We start from the raw sequence: 19,941 nt of genomic DNA, 5'->3' as shown, positions 1-19,941 counted from the left end.
GTAAATGCTGTTTGTTGGCACTTTTGCCGACAAAATACTTCCACCCCCTATGAGCAGGGTTTGCGTTGTAGACAGGTGAGCGCTCTGCCGACAAGGAACCGTTTACACTGCCACTTGCCATGCAAAACTTTTGTCTTTTTTGGAGGGTGGGGGGGTTTTAAAAGCACCTATGAACAACAAAAGTTTTGTCATTCAGTTGGCAGTTTAGACAAAGCCATGGTCTGCTCTTGAGAGAGAGAGCGCTGATACTATAGTAGACAAATCACAGGCATGCACAGAATTGCTGCTGGCAAGGAATCGCCATGCAGATGGTTAGATGGTTTCTGGGACTTAGTGCTGTATACCAAATAGATTTACTGCCACAAAAGACCAGCTCTAATTCTTTTATGCTAAAGAGTTTCCTGACTCAATTGCTGGCAGAAAACACTGTATCAGCAAAGCACTGCTATCAAACCCTGACTCCCCAAGACCCTCCCTACCATGAAACTTTTTGTAACCAGCAAATTCCAGAGCTTCCTAGGACAGCTCTGCACAGTTTTCAACATGTATATTGACCTTTTTGTACTGTAACTAGAGAGAAGGTGGTGGAACTCCCCCAGGCTGGTCTTTTAGCTACTAGTCAGTAGCCTTCAGAAATGAGAGCAGTTCTCCTGTTTGATAGGTACTCTGGTGGTAGAGTTTTGTGCAGAATGGAGGGCGGGCTTCAGTTCTGACTAGATGTGCAATGCAGACTGGCCTTTTTAGGATCAAAATGTAAGATCCCATGCCTAGATAAGGCCTTCTTTATTGGAGAGAGGAGATGAGGGAGGTTTGCAAGGGAAAGAGTTGGTAGGAATGCTGCCATTTGGAATCCACTTGGTGCTGTCTTTCCTTGTACAACTCTTAGGCGAAGGGTGCTTTAGAAACACCTATGATAGATAGATACACTACATATAATGTGTCTTTGGGGTTCTGTGAACTGGTCTCTCTTTCTTTTTTTACATGGCAGATCAATAGAAATCAGCATTCCAAAATAGAGATTTAGGGTAGCGTGTGCACTGCATCTCCAGGAGGCAGAGCGCACAGCACAGTGGGAGGCAAAAATGATTTTAGTCCATCTTTGTGCCCTCTCATTTCTGGGCTGGCTGGAGGCCAGTGCAGCCCCTGATGTAAACTAGCTACCCCCCGGGTTGCACTAAGTTAAACCTGCTCTGCCTGGGCTGCTTATGGGCACCTGTGTTACCTGAACTGTCCAGAATCCACATCGTTTTCAGTGCTATAGTGACTTCCCTTTGCCATTGGTGCACCCACTACTCCAGGGGGCTTGTGTAGTGGTGCCTACCTAGTGTCTAAGCTGAGGAAATTCTTTCCCAGCCAGCTACAGGACTTCCCCAGCACCTCTATGCTGGCACAGCAGGGTATAGGGACCATTGCAGGGAGGAATAATTCTGGATGTTTGTAATGGGATCTTCCACTTTCATTCTTTTCCGTTAATGTTGAGCAGGATCCCATCTTATTTAGGACTAATGATTTCCTATACCTGTAGGTTAGCATCTCCTGTGGAAATTACGTATTAATTCTTATGTAAGAATTTGAGTTCTGATTGTTTCACTTAATGGCAGGACAATAAATATGAAACAGAAAGGAAACAGCATTGTCTGGACTTTGCATGTGCTACTAATTTTGTGTTACATCAGGAAACTTTGCATAAGTGTCTTAATACTTCGAAGATGAATCAACGTGTCTGTATCTTTGACTAGTAACTAGAAGCATAACAGAGTAGATAGTTGGGAGGTTCCAATCTGATCTATCCTTCTTACTCTTTCAAGGTATTTCTAATGTCCTAATACCAAATTTTCAAATCTCAGTGTGTAAAGTTAGACTCTTAAATCTTGAGGCAGGCTCCTAGTTCAAAGTGGTATAACTACACTGACTTTATGGGGGTCACTCCAGATTTACAGACATATAAGGGACATCAAAGTCAGGTGTGCAGTTTTTAACACCATGGTTTAAAGCTTGTCTCTAGCATTAATGCACAGTGCCCTGGTTGGCTATCAGAAATGTGAATGGAATTACAAATATAAAATAGAATACAGGTTTTACTGGCCATTTAGCCCTAAGCATTACAAAATAGGAATAAGAGCGCTTTTGGGAGAATAATTGCATTTCAGGGTACCTAGAAAGATTGTCATGTGCTAAATAAACAAGGCAGATGCTTTCTCCACATTAAAGCCCAGTGTATATAAATCTTCCTCTGCCCATTTTTACAGCAGTGACTCAGAAAATAATTGCTGAGGTTTCATTCTTAAGTCAGGTAAAAGCAGTCTTTCTAGTTCTCAAATGAACTGTTTGAGACAATGTATCAGCAGTGTTCCTTAATTCAGGTCTAGGGAAAGTTTAAAATCAAAGCTCTGGGGGTTGTGGATTATTCCTGGGGGTGAAAGTGTCTAGGAGTAATGGAGTGGAAATGATGGACCTGATTCTTCACTTACACTAGTGTGCATCAGCAGTAACTCCATTGAAATCAATGGATTTATTAGAGTGAGAGGAGATTTGGACCCAGTATCTCACTCCTTCTCAATTCAAGTCTTTCATAGATTGATTCCTATATTTTAAGGTGAAAAATGACGATTAAATCATCTAGTCTGACCTCCAGCATAACCCCAGGCCATAGAATTTCATCCAATTACTGCTGTATTGACTCTCTTCTTGAGAGGAAGTGTGGTTTGCAAACTGAGATCAGAAAGGTAATTGCATCTCCATGTTCAAAGGTGTAGGTTGCAAGAGTCAAGAAGAAGTGTTGTTCCTTCATGTACAGACAGCATTGTTCAAGTGGCTAGGTATCTTTAAAGGGGTTTTCTCCTTTCTCCGTGACCGCTGCAGGGGACAGGACACCTGCTATAATAGGCTAATCATCTGCTCCTATACTGCAACTTCTGTGTTCCTCAATATTTGATGAGGGATTTGAATAAGTTCTTTAAAACATAAAAGTGTGGCAGTATGGTCTAAAAGAAAGAGCTGGTGACTGGGAGTCAAAACTTAAAAGTGCTTATACTTAAAGATGCTTTCTCTGACTTGCTGTGGATTGTTGAACTTGTCACTTAAAATCTGTTTCCCTGGGCCAGACTCTTCCCTCTTATTTGGATTCAATTCAGAATCTGGACCCCTAGTGTCACCTTACCATAGTGTTCCTAGGAGCTTTAAGTAGAGTTTGTAAAGGGTTTTGAGGTCTTAGGATGAAAGGGGTCATATTAGTGCAAGACGTTGTTAGTGGTGGGGTGACACTGGGTGGGGAGTGGAAGCAGCCAGCACTATGTTAGTCCCAGCTGAATGGATGAAAGCAATTGCATGTGCAGGTTGTTATTAAAATACTTTCACAGACTGTTGTTATGCACGCGGTGCTTTAGAAATGCAGCCCCTGATCTTGCAAACAATGACATGCTTAGTTTGCAGACCACAACAGGACTTCAGTGGGACTGCTTGCACAGTGTAAAGTTTAAGCACATGGGTAAATGTTAGTAGGATTGTAGCCATAGAGAAGACTTGTTCCCTGCCTTGAGATCTTGCAATTATGAGGCTTATACTTCAGTTATTTGGGTTATAAACACCCTGAGTGAAATCTTGGTCCCATGGAAATCAATCCCAAAGCTCCCACTGATTTCAACGGAGACAGAATTTCACCCTACTGTAAAGTCCAGATGCTTCTCTAGAAGAGGGAAGAACACCATGTGAAAACTGCTCTTCATGCACAAAGGAAAATCCCTTTACTAACTGGAGAGAAAAAACCTGCTCGGTAACAGTTTTAGGGAGGAGTGGGGGAAAGGCTATTCTGTAGCTAAGCCTCCTGTCACATCAATCACTTCCACTGAATGCATATTTAGTGCTGCAGGTGAAATCATTACTCAGAAGAATCTCACTCAGTGCGGGGAATAAGGAAAGGATTGTAGCTTTAAATAAATGTTAGTGATTAAAACAACTCTTGCTCTCTAGGGAAGAGATGGAAGCCATTAATGTGTCTGAAGATTAAACAGACATGGACTGAGTTGTATTGTGTGTTTAATGTACAGCAGCCGTGACAGATCTTAAACTATCATAGCTGATGATGTAAAATTAAATGCATATAATTAAAGTGCCTTCAGTTTGTGTGCTTCTCTTTAACAAGAGAGTCGAGAACCTCAGGATCAACTGGTCAAATGCCACCTCACTGATTGTGCAGTATTCCCCTTCCCTTCCATGTACAGAACCGCTTCTTCTTGCAGCAGTTGAAGATGTTAGAAAGGTGGGATCATTTTTGTAGCTGAGTTTAAAAGGTTTCATTCAAATTGGTTAGGTCCAAAACTTTGTTTCTGAAAAGGCTGAACATTTCAGCAGGAAATTCGTTCTGATTCTCACTTACATGTTCCTATTTTTTCCTATTTAAAACTGTTTCTTACAGCACTAAATTCAACACCCACGTCTGCAATTGGGGGGAACTGTTCTCCCACCCACCCCTTCAGTGTTAATAGGTATTGCACACATATCGTTCTCCCTTTATCACCTCTCCCCACCAATATATATTTTGGGTAGCATGTTCTGATTAGCTGATCAAATTTAGCCATCCTGATAACTTTGTTCACTTGGAGGCCTTATGCTAATTCATGCCCCATGGTGTAATGGCTTTCCAGCACTACAGAAAGAAAATTGTATTTAAACTGGAACTTGGATAGCATTTGGGGGGGGGGGGTAGTTGCTAGTATGGCATGTAGCTTCTTTGATATTCTTTGGCTACAGCTACACTACGAGGCTTTTAGTGACACAGCTGTGCCGCTACAGCCGTGCCGCTAAAAGGCGCACAGCATAGCTGCTGTTTGTCGGCGGGAGAGAGCTATCCCACCGACAAAAGATTTCCACCCCCACGAGCGGCAGCGGCTTTGTTAAAGTGCTGTTCACACTGGTGCTTTTTTTCAGTGTATTTTTTTTAATGCCCCTGAACAACAAAAGTTTTGCCGAGGAAGTGCCAGTGTAGACAAACCCTTTGTTTTAGAAGCTGCTATCTAGTAGCCACAACCTATTGTGCAATTGTTAATATAGAAACTGCCCTCCTTTAATAGCCATGCCTTTATCAGGAACTCTTCCTATGCAAGCCCCAGGGCAAAGCAGTTACATGTAATAAAAGGGGCCCTGCTTTGGAAGTATCTCTTTAACTAGAGCTGTAGGGAAATAATTTAAATAGCTGTGGCTTCTAAACCAAGCTGCTAAGTCTGAGTCTCCTCCTGGTTTTACCCATTGCATTAAATGGAGTTAGTCCAGTGGAAGAGAGGAGAACCTAGGATCTACACTGCTTGACAGTGATGCTTCATAACAAGCATAGCTGCTAGGTTTTGCGCAGTTCCACATCTGATTGCCCCACAGCGATAAGACACTGAGGGTTTGTCTACGCAGCCCGTAGCAGGCTGGCAGACTCGGCCTTGCACTACCACCCTAAAAATAAAAACGTCGACCTGGGCTGGGAAGCTCGCTGCCATGAGGTGTGTAGAATACTTGTAACCTAGCCCAGCATCTCAACAGTTTTATCAGTGGTGATCTTATGACCGTCCTTGTAAGAGACAGAGTGTATAGAAGTCTCATTGTCCTGCACCTCCCATATCTACAGCACCATCTGAACCCCAACCCCTGCTGAAAAGATATTTTTGACAGGAGTTTGGCAGCTGCAAATCATTAGTGATGTCTCTGCTACCTGATCCCCCACATATCCTTTGGGGGTTGTTTAGTGCACCATTTTCACAATTGAAGTTCCATAACAACAGACAAATGGGTGTTAGATATCATCCAGTCTGGCTGTTTGATAGAGTTTACGTCCATACCTCCTCCAAACCCCCCCAAAACCCATCATCCCTCTTCAGGGACTGTTCTCATGAGAAGATTTTGAAGCAGGAAGTGGAATATCTCCTCCAGTGAGGAGCATTACAGCACGTACCTCTTCAACATCAAGAAAAAGGGTTTTACTCTACCTACTTCCTAGTACCTAAAAAGAAGAAAGGTTGGAGATCTATCCTCAATCTCTGTCATCTCAACTGTTTTATTTGAAAACTGAGATTTCTCTGGCTTCAATAATCCCATCTCTGGAGAAGTACATCTGGTTTACAGCTCTAGTTATGAAAGGCGCTTACTTTCTCATGGATATTCAGCTCACCCACAGGCGTTTTCTCAGATACATGGTGGGCTCTGACCACTTCCAGTACAGGGTGCTCCCATTCGGTCTCACCCCTCGGGGTCTTTACCATGGTCTTTGTGATAGTAGCAGCTCATTTCAGACAGAACTGCTTCACCATCTTCCCCTATTTCGACATTTGGCTTCTCGTTACCAGTACATGTCAGGAAGCCTGTGAATTGACGTCATTAATGCTTCAAATTTTTTCTTCCCTAGGAGTCACTGTGAATTTGGAAAAGTCTTTTTGTATTGTTTTGGACTCAAGTGTGTATCTAGATTATAAGCATTTTGTTGTTTGTTTGACACAGTAGATACAGTGCTGCATCTACTTAGGTGCTACCTAAACTAAAAATGAAGGACTCCTCATCTCCCTCTCCAAAACTAGATGTAGATACAGAGTAAAGTAGCATTTCTCAGTTTACATACATGGGAATGGATTTACAAAAAGACACGTTTAGCCTCCTTTCCCTCTCGCCTTTCTTGCATATCTCCAGCTATTTCTGTGGTCAGTTTAGGGAAGGAATGGTGTACATGTAGGAATGGGCTACAGCAAGAAAAGTGTGCTGTCTGGATTTTGCATATACGAATTTCACGTTGCAACAGGAAACTTTGCAGAACAGTTCATATTTTCAACATGAATCCTTATGTCTATTGCTGTTGATGGTATTAGAAGCAGAATAAATATTGACCCAGATTCAGAAGGGTGTGTGTTGTGGTGGGGGACTCTTTCTAGAATGCAGTTCTTTTCACTGCCTCCTAATCTTCTGCTCCTGCAGGTGACAAGACCTCCTTCCGAGTGCAGGTTCGTCAGGTAGAAGACTATCCTGTGGATTTGTATTACTTGATGGATCTCTCGCTATCCATGAAGGATGACCTGGATAACATTCGGAATCTGGGAACCAAGCTGGCTGAGGAGATGAGGAAGCTCACCAGCAATTTCCGGCTGGGGTTTGGGTCATTTGTGGACAAAAATATTTCTCCTTTCTCCTACACAGCTCCGCGATATCAAAACAATCCTTGCATTGGGTAAGTGCATCTGGAGCCCCACTGACCAGTTGTAATGCAGGCTTCAGTGGGGGGTGGAGGGGAGGATGCAGGCTGAGGGAGACAGTGTTTCCCAGTGGATAGAGCACTGGACTACATCTTGGGAGATCTGGATCTATTCCTGGCTCTGCTACTAGCCTGCTGGGTGCCTAGGGCAAGTCACTTCCCCGCTGTGTGCCTCAGTTTCCCCATCTGTAAAACAGGGGCAGTAATACATACCTCAGTTTGAGCTCTATTGATAGAAAAGTGCTACATAAGAGCTAGTTGGTATTATTATTAGGCTGGCATATGTCATGTAGAGTAGAGATGCCAGGCAGTTTTCTTCACTGTTGGCAGCATCCTTTTTTATGGTGACTTGTGTGATCTTTCACATTTGCAAGATTGATAACACCCTGCCACAGCTCTCTGGCTAGCTGCATGCACTGTGTTAGTGATCATGGTGGATGAAATGACATGTCTACAACGGGTGATTATGGGACTACTGCAGGCAACTGCTCAACCAGCATGCATCAGTTGCTAGCTGCCGTTTTCTTGCTGTCTTTTCTTTGACAGTGGTTCTATAACACCCTTTCTTTCCACTTGGGTTACAATACTGAGCATTGTTTAGGAACTGAGCAAGCAAACACAGCTCATTGTTTTTCTTTACAATGTATTTATATTCAGGGATAGCACTCGGTCCAATCAGCAAAATTCCAAAATGGATTTTAACTCACCCTTCTTCCTCTCCAACCTCATGGTGGTTAAGTTCTGTCGTTCTTTCAGGCACATCTCCAGTTATGCAAAAACACAATATAAGGAGTCTTTCCATTGGCTTTGATGAGCGTTTTTGTCTCAGGCCCTATGTAATTCCACCAAAAAATACTCTGTGCATTGCCCACCTACGTAATTCTCACTGCGGGTTCAGTAGTGTTCTCCTGGACCATTATTGAAAGCTTTGATTTGTTGTTGCTGTGTTAGAGTCAGCTGGATTACACACATTTATGTCCAGATTTTCAGAGGTGCTGAGTACTCACAGCCACATTGTTGTAATGCTCTAGTGCTATACAAAGCAGGGAAGCTTTTTACAGCTCAGGAGCAGCAGAACATCAAGACGTGCAAAAACCCCATTTTATAACAGAATCTTTGGTGCAGCTGGATGCTTGGGTGAAGGAGCAGACATAGGTGTGGTTGGAGCAAAGGACCATGAGGCAGGAACTTCTGAATTCTAATGTGGCCCTGACACTGACTCACTCTGTCGCCCTGAACAAATCACTTAAGCTTCTTTGCCTCGGCTTTCTTATCCTTAAAATGGAGACCACATTAACACTTGCCTACCTTACAGGGGTATTCGGAGGACTGGTCTGAGGAGAACTAACATATGCTTCTGAAGTATTTTGAAGATAATAGGCTAGAAACTGTTGCTATTTTATTTTTTTCATTCTTTAATGATGCTGGGTATGGAGCTATTGCTCATCCATACAGCTCAGTTGTTAGCTCTGCAGTCATTTCAGAGGCTTCCTCGCTCTGGTGTGCTCTGCCTAGAGACTCTGGGCCTGACACCTCTCCATCTACACCAGTGTAAATTAGGAGTAAATCTGTAGAATTATACCAGAGGGAGACTGGTCTAAGTGAGAGGAGAATCAGGCCCTTAGAGTCTGGCTTGTCAGAAAAGGCAGAAGAGGGGCATGTTAGTGAATTCTCCCATAGGAGTTTTGTTTATTTGCTGGACATGTGAACGCTCTCTGTCCATCAACCTCCCACCCCGTTTGTTTTGGGGGCACAAGCTACATGTTGTATTGTGCTATTGTGAAAGAGGCCAGAAGCTCCTGCTTTAGACATGTGGGGTGAGATTTTCAAAAGTGCTCAGCATTAAACTAACACTCTCCCATTAAAGTTAATGATAAAACTCCTATTTACTTCAGTGGGAGTAGTGTTAGATCAATTCAGAGCACTTCTGAAAATCCTACCCACGGCAACTCTTGACCCTTTGACCATGAAAATGCCAGGAACAGTTGTGTTCCTGGAGTCAGCAACGTCTGGAAAAACTTGTGGTTGGTCAATGCCTTACATTAGTAGACGTGTTTTCATACGCATAGCTTCCAAATTAATTGTGATGGTCTGAGGATGTGCTGTTCACATCTGGATTATCTCAGTCAGGGCCAGGAGTCGACTCAAAGCGGGTGAACTGTTCTTATGAGCTTCTGCCATCTTAGGCCAAAGATCATAAAAGAACAACGTTTCTTGTGAGATTTTGGCACCATCCAACTCAACTGAAAAACAGGCTCCGTCTATTTTTGGTTTGATTTGGAACCAAAATTATAGGTCTGGCTTCAGAACCGTGAGTTTGAATGTGAACAGCAATCCTCAATTCAAAGATGAGATGAGACGTTTTGGCTGGCGTCTAACAATGGAACTTTTGGGGGGAGTAATGTCCGATGGTCATTGAAGGAATGTTGAATGGGCTTGTGTGAGTGGGTGTGCCGATGCAACAGCGCCCCCTTTGGCCAGATGGAGTACTGCACCAGACTTCACTCAGTCTGGTGGGACAGTCCGTCATCTCCTCTTGCCTGAGTCTCTGTGGTAGTCCCATTCGGGCAATGGAGGGTGTTGGCCTCAGGCCTGCTGGGGTATGTGGGTTTCCCCCTTATAATTGGCGGGATCAGCGGGTAATTGTGCTCGGGGGGGGGGTCTGGAAACCCCTTCCGTTCTTATGTCTCCCAAGGATTGGTTGGGGACCAGGCCTGTCAATTCCACTGGGTTCCAGCTCAGGGCCCTTAAACTAGGCAGGCAGAATCAGGCCACAGCAACTCCTCGCACCATGCCCTGAGCTCCTTCCTACCTTCCTTGGTTTCAGGATGCTTTTCCAGCCTGTCGATGTGATTGTCCCTTCTCTGGGCAGCTTTTCAGTAGCCTGCAGCCTGGAATTTCCTTCTTCAGCCTGCTTGCTCCTCTGGCAGCCACCCCACCTCTCTGCTCTCCAGATCTTTTATTCTCCCAGCTGCTGTGAGGCTGCCAGTCAGGGTTGGCTGGCAGTTCCTGCCTTAGCCCCTGGGTTGCCAGGCCAGAATAGGGTACGTACACTCCATGACAGGTTGGTTCTTATGCCCATTTAACGTTGGTGTAACTCCATTGACATCAATATCCTTAGACCAGATTTAAGATTTGTCTGTAGGGAGACACTTTGGAAAATTAATCCAAATTAACTAAAGGTGTGAATTTAAAGTGGATTAGTTAAACAGCATTAAACCCCTGTGTGGAGGACTTATTCAGAATTAAAGTGGCCTTAATTCAGTTTAGCTTAAAGGAAAGTATCCTGTGTTGCCAACTTTGGGATGCTGATGCAGCGAAAATCACGCTGGCTAAGGATGAATGCTTGGCTCTGGGGATGAATATTTTCACTCTGAAGGCTGTCCAGTGTCATTCGGTCAAAGCCCATTCTTCTGAATGCTGTGCTCACCTGCTGCAGTCGACAAGGCATCAGGGCATAGGGATGGCTTATTGCCACGACGATATGGGATACTCAGTACTTTCTACTTTCCCCCTGCAATTTGAGCACTGCCTCGAGCGTACATGCTCAGGCATCTTCACTGCCATTGTCTCACATTTCTGGCAGTCTGGGGAAGGGATTTAAATCAGATCTGCAAGACCTTGTAGAGGTACAGATAAAATACGATTAAATTAATTGTATCCAGTGAAATGCAGTGCAAATGAAAAATACATTGGGAGGGTGAAGGGGGAATAAGAGGAAGGGGAACTAAGTGTGCAGTGAGAAGTTGGAAATTGTTGCAGTCCTTTAATTAAATCAATCTAAAGCTGTTGCCATCTTCTTTCCCACCATGCGCACATTCCTGTTAGATCGGACTATCTTTATATCATAACATTCTCCACACACAGATGCCTTTTGGGTTTAGCCAGATCTTCACCTTTATGAGGTGTCCTAAGCAGCTGTGGGTTGGGAAGAGATTTAAGAGGAATTGAGAAATGAGAGTGGTTTGGCTGGAATGCCTGCTTCAGGGTTGTTCTTTCTCCTCTTGTCTATTCATTTGTTTTCCTCTGGATCCCCATTGTACCCTGATTGCTGTCATAGAAGTGGATTGCGTTGCAATGTTTGCTTTGCAGAGCAGAGGTCGTTTGCTTATGAGGGAGTTAGGTCTTTTTGGTTGGTTGTTTTTAGACACATGTAAAAACTCCCGAGCTCTCTGCCTGCCTGCACCCAAAAAACTGCAGCCAGGAGTGAAACCCTGGGAGCACAACTGTTTTGCCCCATTCCTGGCTTCCCAAAAGCAGAAGAGTTCCCACTCTGCAGGCTCTCTGGATACTGAGTTGCAGATGATTTCTGGAGCAGGATTTAGAGAATGCAGCTGATGTGGGGTGGCCGGTTTCTTTCAGCACTTACTGTGCTGAGCTGGGTATGAGCTCTGAATCCCCCCAAACTCTGATTGTGTGTGTAAATCAGTCAGTCAGTCAGTAAGCTCCTGAGCTAGTCCAAGCTCTGGGGCTTTTGCAGTGTTAATGTGTGCCTTCTTTTGGGTTACATCCCAAGATCCAGGATATGGCCTCTAAGAATATGAACAAAAACCCAGTATCACTCACCTGAAGATCTGAATTGTCACAGGGATGGTATTAAAAAAACAGGACCTAGGAAACTATCATCTTTATGCAGCTGGCATGTACAATTCCTTGACATGTACAATTTAAAGGTTAGAGGAGCATGCTGTGATGATGAATATATGCTATTTATTTCTATTTCCGTGGTCTGTTTCTTATTTTGCTGCTGCCCAGAACCCATATCACTGGATCAGTCAGGTTCATGTCAACAAGTGAATATCGTAAATTTCCATAAAACTGTGGGTTGGGGGGGAAACGAACACACCCAGTGCTAAATCAGCATCTATTCCCTGCCCTGATCTGCACTAGCCTGGGGCTCTGGTGAAGTGCCAAGACGAGCAGCTCTCAAAGGTGAGAGGGTCCTCAGCTGATAGAATCTGACTTCCAGCCCCCCAAGCATTTTACTCAGAGACAGCAGTAGGAGCCTCTTGCTGAGCCCCAGATCAGTCAGGGCTTTGAAGAGCACAAACACCTTGAGTTGCCCCTATAGGTGAATAGGAATCCTGAGCAAAGGCTTGATCACAAGTGATCACACCAGGCCATCCCCTCCACAGGTAGCTCATCCCCTCCTCTGAGCTGTTGTTTATATCCTCTTTCTTCTCTTCGTCCTTCCTGTGCGCCATCATCCATTTTAAATCAGAAGGCAAATGTGTACATAGGAACATAAGAACAGCCACACTGGATCAGACCAAAGGGCCATCTAGCCCAATATCCTGTCTTCCAACAGTGACCAATGCCAGGTGCCCCAGAGGGAATGAACAGAACAGGTAGTGATCATCTCCTGTCACCCATTCCCAGCTTCTGGCAAACAGAGGCTAGTGACACATCCCTGCCCATCCTGGCTAATAGCCATTGATAGACCTATCCTCCATGAACTTATCTAGTTCCTTTTTTTAATCCTAGTGTAGCTAGAAACCGCACTGGATGATTTGTTCCTTTCTGCATGTAGCATACCCAAGGTAGATGATATAATTGCACACAATACAATCACTACTATAAAGCGCACTACTATATGGATATGTACATAGCAGTGTGAAAAATACCTGAAGCTCAATTAAAAGAGCATATACTTGGTTCCTAGAGACTGAACATTTTACACCTGCGTACACGACCGAGTAAGGAATCTGAATTCTCAGTGGGTTGTGTTAAAATACAATCTTCGGCCTCTTAAAAGCATCTTTTAAGCTATGTTAAGCCAAATGGTGCCCTGAATATAAAGCTGGCATCAATGGCCTTTAATTGTTCTCCTGGGTTATTTTACAAGTTAATAATGAATCAGTAAAAGTCTTACTCTCTAGCCTCACTTACTTTAAACTCATTGGTTTTTTTCCTCCCGTCCCAAACCCCCGTGCATTCACTGTTTTTTCCACTTAATTAACCTAGCACTAAAAGAAAGTCTCTGTTTAGCCTGCAGAATGTTAGCTAATTGGGTTTGAAGTTGTTAAACTGTGAAAATCTCCTACCCCAGCAAAAGAGGTTGAGAGCTAAAGCTGCAGTGCTTACACACATGTAATGTGTTTGAGAGACACAATCAATTGGGCTGAAGACATTAACTCCAATCAGAGCCTAGTGCTTGAGCCAAGAGCAGAGTGACATGGTAGAATTGGCACAGGGGCTGAAGTGCATTTTAATCCCAACTCTGCCACTGGCCCACCCTGGGACTGGAAAACTGAGATAGTAGTTACTCACCTGCCTCACATTGGTGCTGTAGGGGTGAATTAGTTCATATCTGTGTGGTGCTTTACGTGCAATATCACTAATAAGGATGCTTATCAATTTGGAAAACTGCTTAGGTTTCACGAATGTCACGTACTGTAAGCATGTTAGACACCAGGGCGGAAGTTCTCAACCAAAAGTCCACAGTGTTTCCTAGACATCATGCTAATCTGTGACATCAGCTGATCCAGAGCCCTGATGTTTATCATGCTCAGAGCTCTGGTTCATTGCTTGCAATACAGCCATTTAAGGCTTTGTTTTATCTTTCTAATATCACTTACATGGTACAGCAGCTAGTGTGCTGTAGATTCAAACAGTCCTAAGTGATAAAGCCATCCTAGCCCTATTATGCAGGAGCCAAAACTTAACTGCTAAGCCCATGTTTTCAAAAGTGGCCTCAGACTTGGGTGCCTCAACTTTTGACTTTTTCCAGGAATGCTGAGCAACCACAATTCCTGCTGGGAACTAACTGTAGGTGCTTGGCACCTCAGAAAATCAGGCTCTTTGGGAGGTGTTTCTAGTTGAGCATCCAGAATTGGAGGCTATCAAATTGAGAAGCTGCATTGGAACGCCTGGGTTTGGGTGACTTGTCCAGAGGGACTTACTTGTGTTAGACCTGAGAACAGAACTCTGCAATTCTCATTGCAGAACTCTGCTCCTCATTCTGTCTTCCGGCCACTTAAGCACACTCTTCTCATTTCTATTTCTCCATTTCTGCTTCCAGTTACAAGTTATTTCCACACTGTGTCCCATCCTTTGGATTCCGCCATCTCTTGTCCCTCACGGATAAAGTGGACCGTTTCAATGAAGAAGTTCAGAAACAGAAGGTTTCCCGGAACAGAGATGCTCCAGAAGGTGGCTTTGATGCAATCCTGCAGGCTGCTGTGTGCAAGGTGAGTCACTAATTGCTTATGCTGCTTGTGTTTTAAAGCACAACAAAAAGGAAGTCTAGGAGCTTTCCTCAACTCTATTCTTGCAATAGAAAAAAGACCTCCAGCATGTGGTGATTTCTTGGAAATCACCATTAACTTTTGCAGAGAGCACATAACAAAAATACAGTTGAAAGGGGAGGTTGTTTTTTTATTATTATTTTATAGATCTTTATGTACGGAAAACAACCATTAGTATCTTGCATAGCTCAAAGGGATAAAGAATGTGAGTCCTTGCAGATGTGAATTTAGAGCTGTAAGAGTCGATTCCATTGTCAGTTCTGTGGGTGCCCCTATTGAGTATCTTGGAAGAAATCTGCATTTTGTATGCTTGAGTGAAGTGATAGAATTCTTTAAAGTGCCAGCAATATATATATGTGCGTAACACACCTGCTGAGTGTGTGTGAATCATATCTTCTTATAATGGCTGGCCCACATTGAGGATAACAGCCAATTAGTGTTACTAGCTAATGGTATAACTCCATTGACTCAAGCTCTTAAAATCCTGTGCTTTTGGTGCTGAAAGTTCTGAACAATGTAGTGTATTAATTATATCATTAGTGTATTATTTGCTAGGCTCCAACAGCACTTTCAATGCTGTGCAAAATGTAGAGGGAGACACAATAACTGTTCCAAGGAACTTGAAATCTAGGGGAATGTCTGTGCTGCAATAACAAGGCCTGATTGCGACATACCTGGGGTAGCTCTAATCTAGCTCATGTTTCATCGCAGGCTAGTCCCAGTAATTACCCAGGGTTCTGGGCAGGCTTGTGCAGCCAACCGTGAAGCATGTTAATGCAGCGTCACTGCTCTGGTACCTGAGCTAGCTAGATTCAAGCTAGGTTGGGTATATCTATTTGAGTTACAGTCACACCTAATGGCTGCAGAATAGACAGACTATTAGAGATACAACAGCTGTAATAACCCAGGCCATGTGTGTTCTCTGGTTTTAGCAAATAGTCTGGAGACCCACTGCTTGCAGTGCTCATGAGACTGGTTCCTTTCTAATATTTTATTGTTGTTTTTAATTCTGTAACCCTGATTTCCTCTGAATATCACTACATCCCTGCCTCCACAGGGCACCAGTGTGTCAGGTTAGTGGTAATGACACTTGCTGTGGGATCTCTGAGGTTTGGATCAAACTTCTGATGTGGAGAGTATGTAGCAAGTTAAGTAATTGTGTTACGTTCCTCTAGGAATTTTTTTTCATAGATGATAAGCGCATACTATTGCTAACACGTAAAGGAGTTTTTTCCTTTAGTTCAAGCAGTGGAGGCCTGTGTTTTTGGTGCTTATGGCCTCAGTTTCACTTCCTACTGGTGACCCCAGGTGGGGTTTTGTTATGATTGTTTAAAATGTGATACTATTTATTCCCCCCATATGGAAAGGATGGCTCTTTGCAGATCCTCCTGAGTAAGGGGAGAGGAACTACTGGCTTCTTCTGGAGGTGGGACAGAAGGGGCATGGCACTGACAATCCCTTCCATGCCAGCCAGGAGACCAGGTCAGCCAGGGAAGTCAATACACATTGCACCATCTTAAATTGTGGTGTAAGTGGCCAAGTTCCCACTATGTGGCTGGGATCTGCAGGGCACCTCCACATCTCACAGTGAAGGGACATAATACCGACAATATCAGCAGTCACTTTGGCAGTTGGTATGGGTATCTTCATGTCTTATGCGGGTGTTTTGCTTGGCATCTGGTTCCTGCACTTCCTGTGTTTCCCTTAACGTTGTCCCAGTTATGTGGGCAAGATTTTCAAAAGTGACTAGAGATTTTAGGTGCCTTGATTTTTGGGTACCCAACTTGAAACACCTTTAAAGGGTCTGAATTTTCCTGAAGGGCATTTCTGAAAATCAGACCCCCTTTTTAAGGTGTCTCAAGTCGGACACCCAAATTTGGAGGCAATGCTAGTCTTTTTGAATATCTGAATTGTCTAAATATTTGAGTGTATTCAATACTTAGTACACTGCTGCTTTTCTGAGTTAGCTGTCTGAGAAGTTCTGTATCCCTGATCTTTTGGCCTGTCTCATTTCTTTTTTTTTAGATCCTAGAGTGGAAAAGATTTGTACAATTAATACAAACTAATAACTGTACCAACATTTGACTCCTTTTTGAAAGATATAATGGTAAAAATCGACAGTGATGGGCTAAATGTCTTAGGCAATGAAAAAGCCAGGCACAATGAGTTTTTATACTGAGGCTAAACTGGCTAGACAGGAATATTAACTAGTCTTCTGTAATTACATTTTCCACTTGCAGTTTTTTGGCTTCCTGCTGTGTTTAATTTTAGAAGTACAAATATTTCAATGCCTAAGAAGTTTGTGAATCCTACGTCCGATGAAGTGAGCTGCAGAAAATAAAAGTGATTAGTCCAGATTGCTTGGTTATAAAATATCCTTTGGAAATTTTCACTTGAGCAGTACAAAGTGCAAATCACTTAGAAACAAACCCCCAACTCATTGCTTTCCATTCCTCCTCCAATTCATGCCTATACATTTGGCACATAATCTGAAAATCCCACTCTAGGTATCTAACTTTTAGGGCAATATTTTCAGAAGTGCTTAAGTGACTTAGGAGCACAAGTCCCATTGAGAACCACTGGGATTTGTGCTCCTAAATCATATAGGTGCTTCTAAAAATCCTACATTACAATAATAAAATGGCCTGTTTTTCGACGTGTTCACGGGGGCTCAGCGTGCCCAGTGCATCTGAAAATCAGGCCCCTTTTATTTGGGTGCCTCAATAGGAATTTAGATACTTTAGGCATCCAAGTTTGACAAATTTGATGTAAGATTTGTTGTTGTTTCATTCTCCAACAGAGTTCAGAGATCTTGGGATCTGCTAAAATTGCAGTGAAGACTTAATTTATTTTTTACCATTGGAAATACTGGTTTTAGTACAGAAGGCTTCAAGCTCATTGCTGCTTCATGCTTTCAGTTCTTGCTCTCTCTCTACAGTGGGGGAGGGATAGCTCAGTGGTTCAAGCACTGGCTTACTAAACCCAGAGTTGTGAGTTCAATCCTTAAGGGGGCCGCTTAGGGATCTGGGGCAAAAATCAGGACTTGGTCCTGCTAGTGAAGGCAGGAGGCTGGACTCAATGACCTTTCAGGGTCCCTTTCAGTTCTATGAGATAGATATACCTCTATATGTTATTATTAATGTTATTTACTCATGGAGTTATGGGCCTGATGCAAACCCCATTGAAACCAATGGAAAAGCTCCTATTGACATCACTTGGCTTGGGATCAGACCCTGTATCCCTTTCTTTCATAAGGACACCTTCTGTATTGCAGATATAGATTTTTTTTTAAAAGGTAGATGGAAATGGACCACAAATAGAGCTCCAAGTTTTTGTTCAAAGTTTTAGCTGGGTAGAAATAAACTAAAGCCTGGTGGGATGTTTTTATGATCATAAACGGAGCAGTGTGTTCTGCATTTCATGATGGAAACTAACTACCGAAGAATGACTGGCTGCATATTTCAGCACTTTTATGATGTAGTTGCTTAAGGCTGTGTGAAATGCTGGTTTCCTCGGAACTGGTTACATACACTTGGTTGGCTGGCCTTGTGCAGGTTTCACATGTCCTCCCTGCTTCCTAGTAATTCCACCCAATGTATTGGCAGCCCTACCGCAATTTGTTTTTCCACTCCATCCCCCTCCTATGCATTCCCTGCCCTGAAAGTCTCCTCTCCTGCTCCACACATGCCCTTGCCACCATTAACTTAGTCAAAGGTTAGTGCCAAAATAAACATATTAAATATATATATGCAATGCTTAAACTTCCCCTGACCTTCCTCCACTTTGGGGAGTATTTGATGGCTTCCTTCCTCAAACCTTGGGTCTAGCCCTGCCTGTCCATACCACAAGTCATATATTAAAAAGAGACGCTAGTTTCATTCCCGGAATAATAGGGAAGCACGTGGCTACTAAAGCCAGATCTGGTAGGTAGCTACAAGAGATGCACCTTTCCCAGATGTCTTCTCTCTCCAGTGAATGGTGAGCCAAACCACCAGCAAAGATTCTAGTTAATAGGAATTTTCATGAAAAACTTACAATCCATAGGGGGCGTCTTTCCCTTTCCAGTTACCATCCATTTTCTTGCTACAAATAATGTTGAGTTGAGAGCTCGCAACCCCCCATGTAATAACCTCATGGCCCCTTGAGGGGTCCCAACCCCCAGTTTGAGAACCCCTGGCCTAGAGTGTTAAAACTGGTGGATGCTCTTGAAAATTTAGACCCAGATCTTGAGTAGTTCTGGGCACCTTCAACTGCCACTGAAATTGGTGGGAGCCAGAAGGTGCTCAATACCGCTCAGGATCTGGCCCTTCATGGATGCTGCTCACCAGGCCGAAAATGGTGTCCTTTTGGAGGAAGAGGTGGCAGGAGAAGGATGGATGAATTGGTGAGTTAGGTGATAGCAGCCGGGGAAGGGAAATAAATGCCAAACTATAGTATTGTCTAGGGCACTTGTTCAGAGCCCTGCTTTTTGCAAATACAAAAATGAGTGAGCCTGAAAATTAACCCAGCCTCCTACCCTTTCAGGTGATAGATTTTTCTCCTTAGCTAACAAAGGCAACAGGTAAATGGTTAAATATCAACATTTGTTTTTTTCTTCAAACAAAATCTTGGGCCAGTTTTCTTCTTCTAGGGGACTCTGCTTATTATTAATTGGACCAGAAATCTCCAGTCTGATTTGTCTGGCTTAGTACAAAATCTCTTTTCCTTTTTAAAGAAAAGTCATTTTTTTAAGTTTCCGTGTATTTGGCTTAAGCACAAGAATAAGGGAAAATACGTTAAAGGATAGTGGGCTCTTGATTTAAAGGTGGTCTCAATAGTCCAATGAATAGAAGCAGCATCCTTTTGAATGGCCTAAGAACCACTTTTTAAATGCAGCCAGGTCTGTCTATGCACACACGTTTCACAGCTAATGAAACTCTAGCTTAATCCTTCTAACCTCATTGGGGTTGTTTTGGACTCAGTCCTACAAACTATGTCAGCTTTTGTCCTCCCAAAGGCATAGAGAAGGGAGGTATCGCAAAGTGCTTGCATATCCAACGCTTGATATGGTTTAGCATTAAAGTGGTTTTTTTTCACTCCAGTACGTGAGGAGTTGCATGTTGCTGAGAAGTTTTTTGCCATTTGTCCAAGAGATCAGGTCTGTCAAATGCCTTGTGCTCGCCAGATCAAAAATGCACATTGCAAAATGAGCTGGACTGTAATGTGCCTTTGCTGGGACAATGGGGATGGGAGAGAGAATGAGTGAGACTGGTGTGTTAACCACATGAATGGCAAGTATTTGTTCCTACAATCTTATATTCATTGTGTGGTTCTTTAGAAATGCCATTATGGAAACTTCGGGTTAGCAACCATGTCAAAAAGGAGAAATATAAACTGGGAAATCGTTTCTTTGATTTGAATTGAAATATTTAAATTACCAGGAAGCTCACCAGAGTTGGATTGTGGTTTTCAGAAGTGTCTAAATCACTCATGAAA

At 43.2% G+C, this 19,941-nt stretch overlaps 1 protein-coding gene across 2 annotated transcripts in view; it reads left to right on the top strand.

Moving 5' to 3' along the window:
- Positions 1–19,941, top strand: part of ITGB5 (integrin subunit beta 5) — a 129,195-nt gene that overhangs the window by 42,954 nt on the left and 66,300 nt on the right. For both annotated transcript variants that reach the window (XM_045032444.1, XM_045032443.1), the window contains exons 4-5: positions 6,946–7,195; positions 14,241–14,409. In XM_045032444.1, the coding sequence (XP_044888379.1) occupies positions 6,946–7,195; positions 14,241–14,409 (419 nt within the window). The remainder of the gene's footprint in view (positions 1–6,945; positions 7,196–14,240; positions 14,410–19,941) is intronic.

The sequence above is a fragment of the Mauremys mutica genome, chromosome 10 (assembly GCF_020497125.1).
Source record: "Mauremys mutica isolate MM-2020 ecotype Southern chromosome 10, ASM2049712v1, whole genome shotgun sequence".
Lineage (NCBI taxonomy): Eukaryota > Metazoa > Chordata > Testudines > Geoemydidae > Mauremys > Mauremys mutica.
The sequence above is the reverse complement of the archived record's forward strand: the minus strand, read 5'-3'. Positions and strand labels throughout refer to the sequence as shown.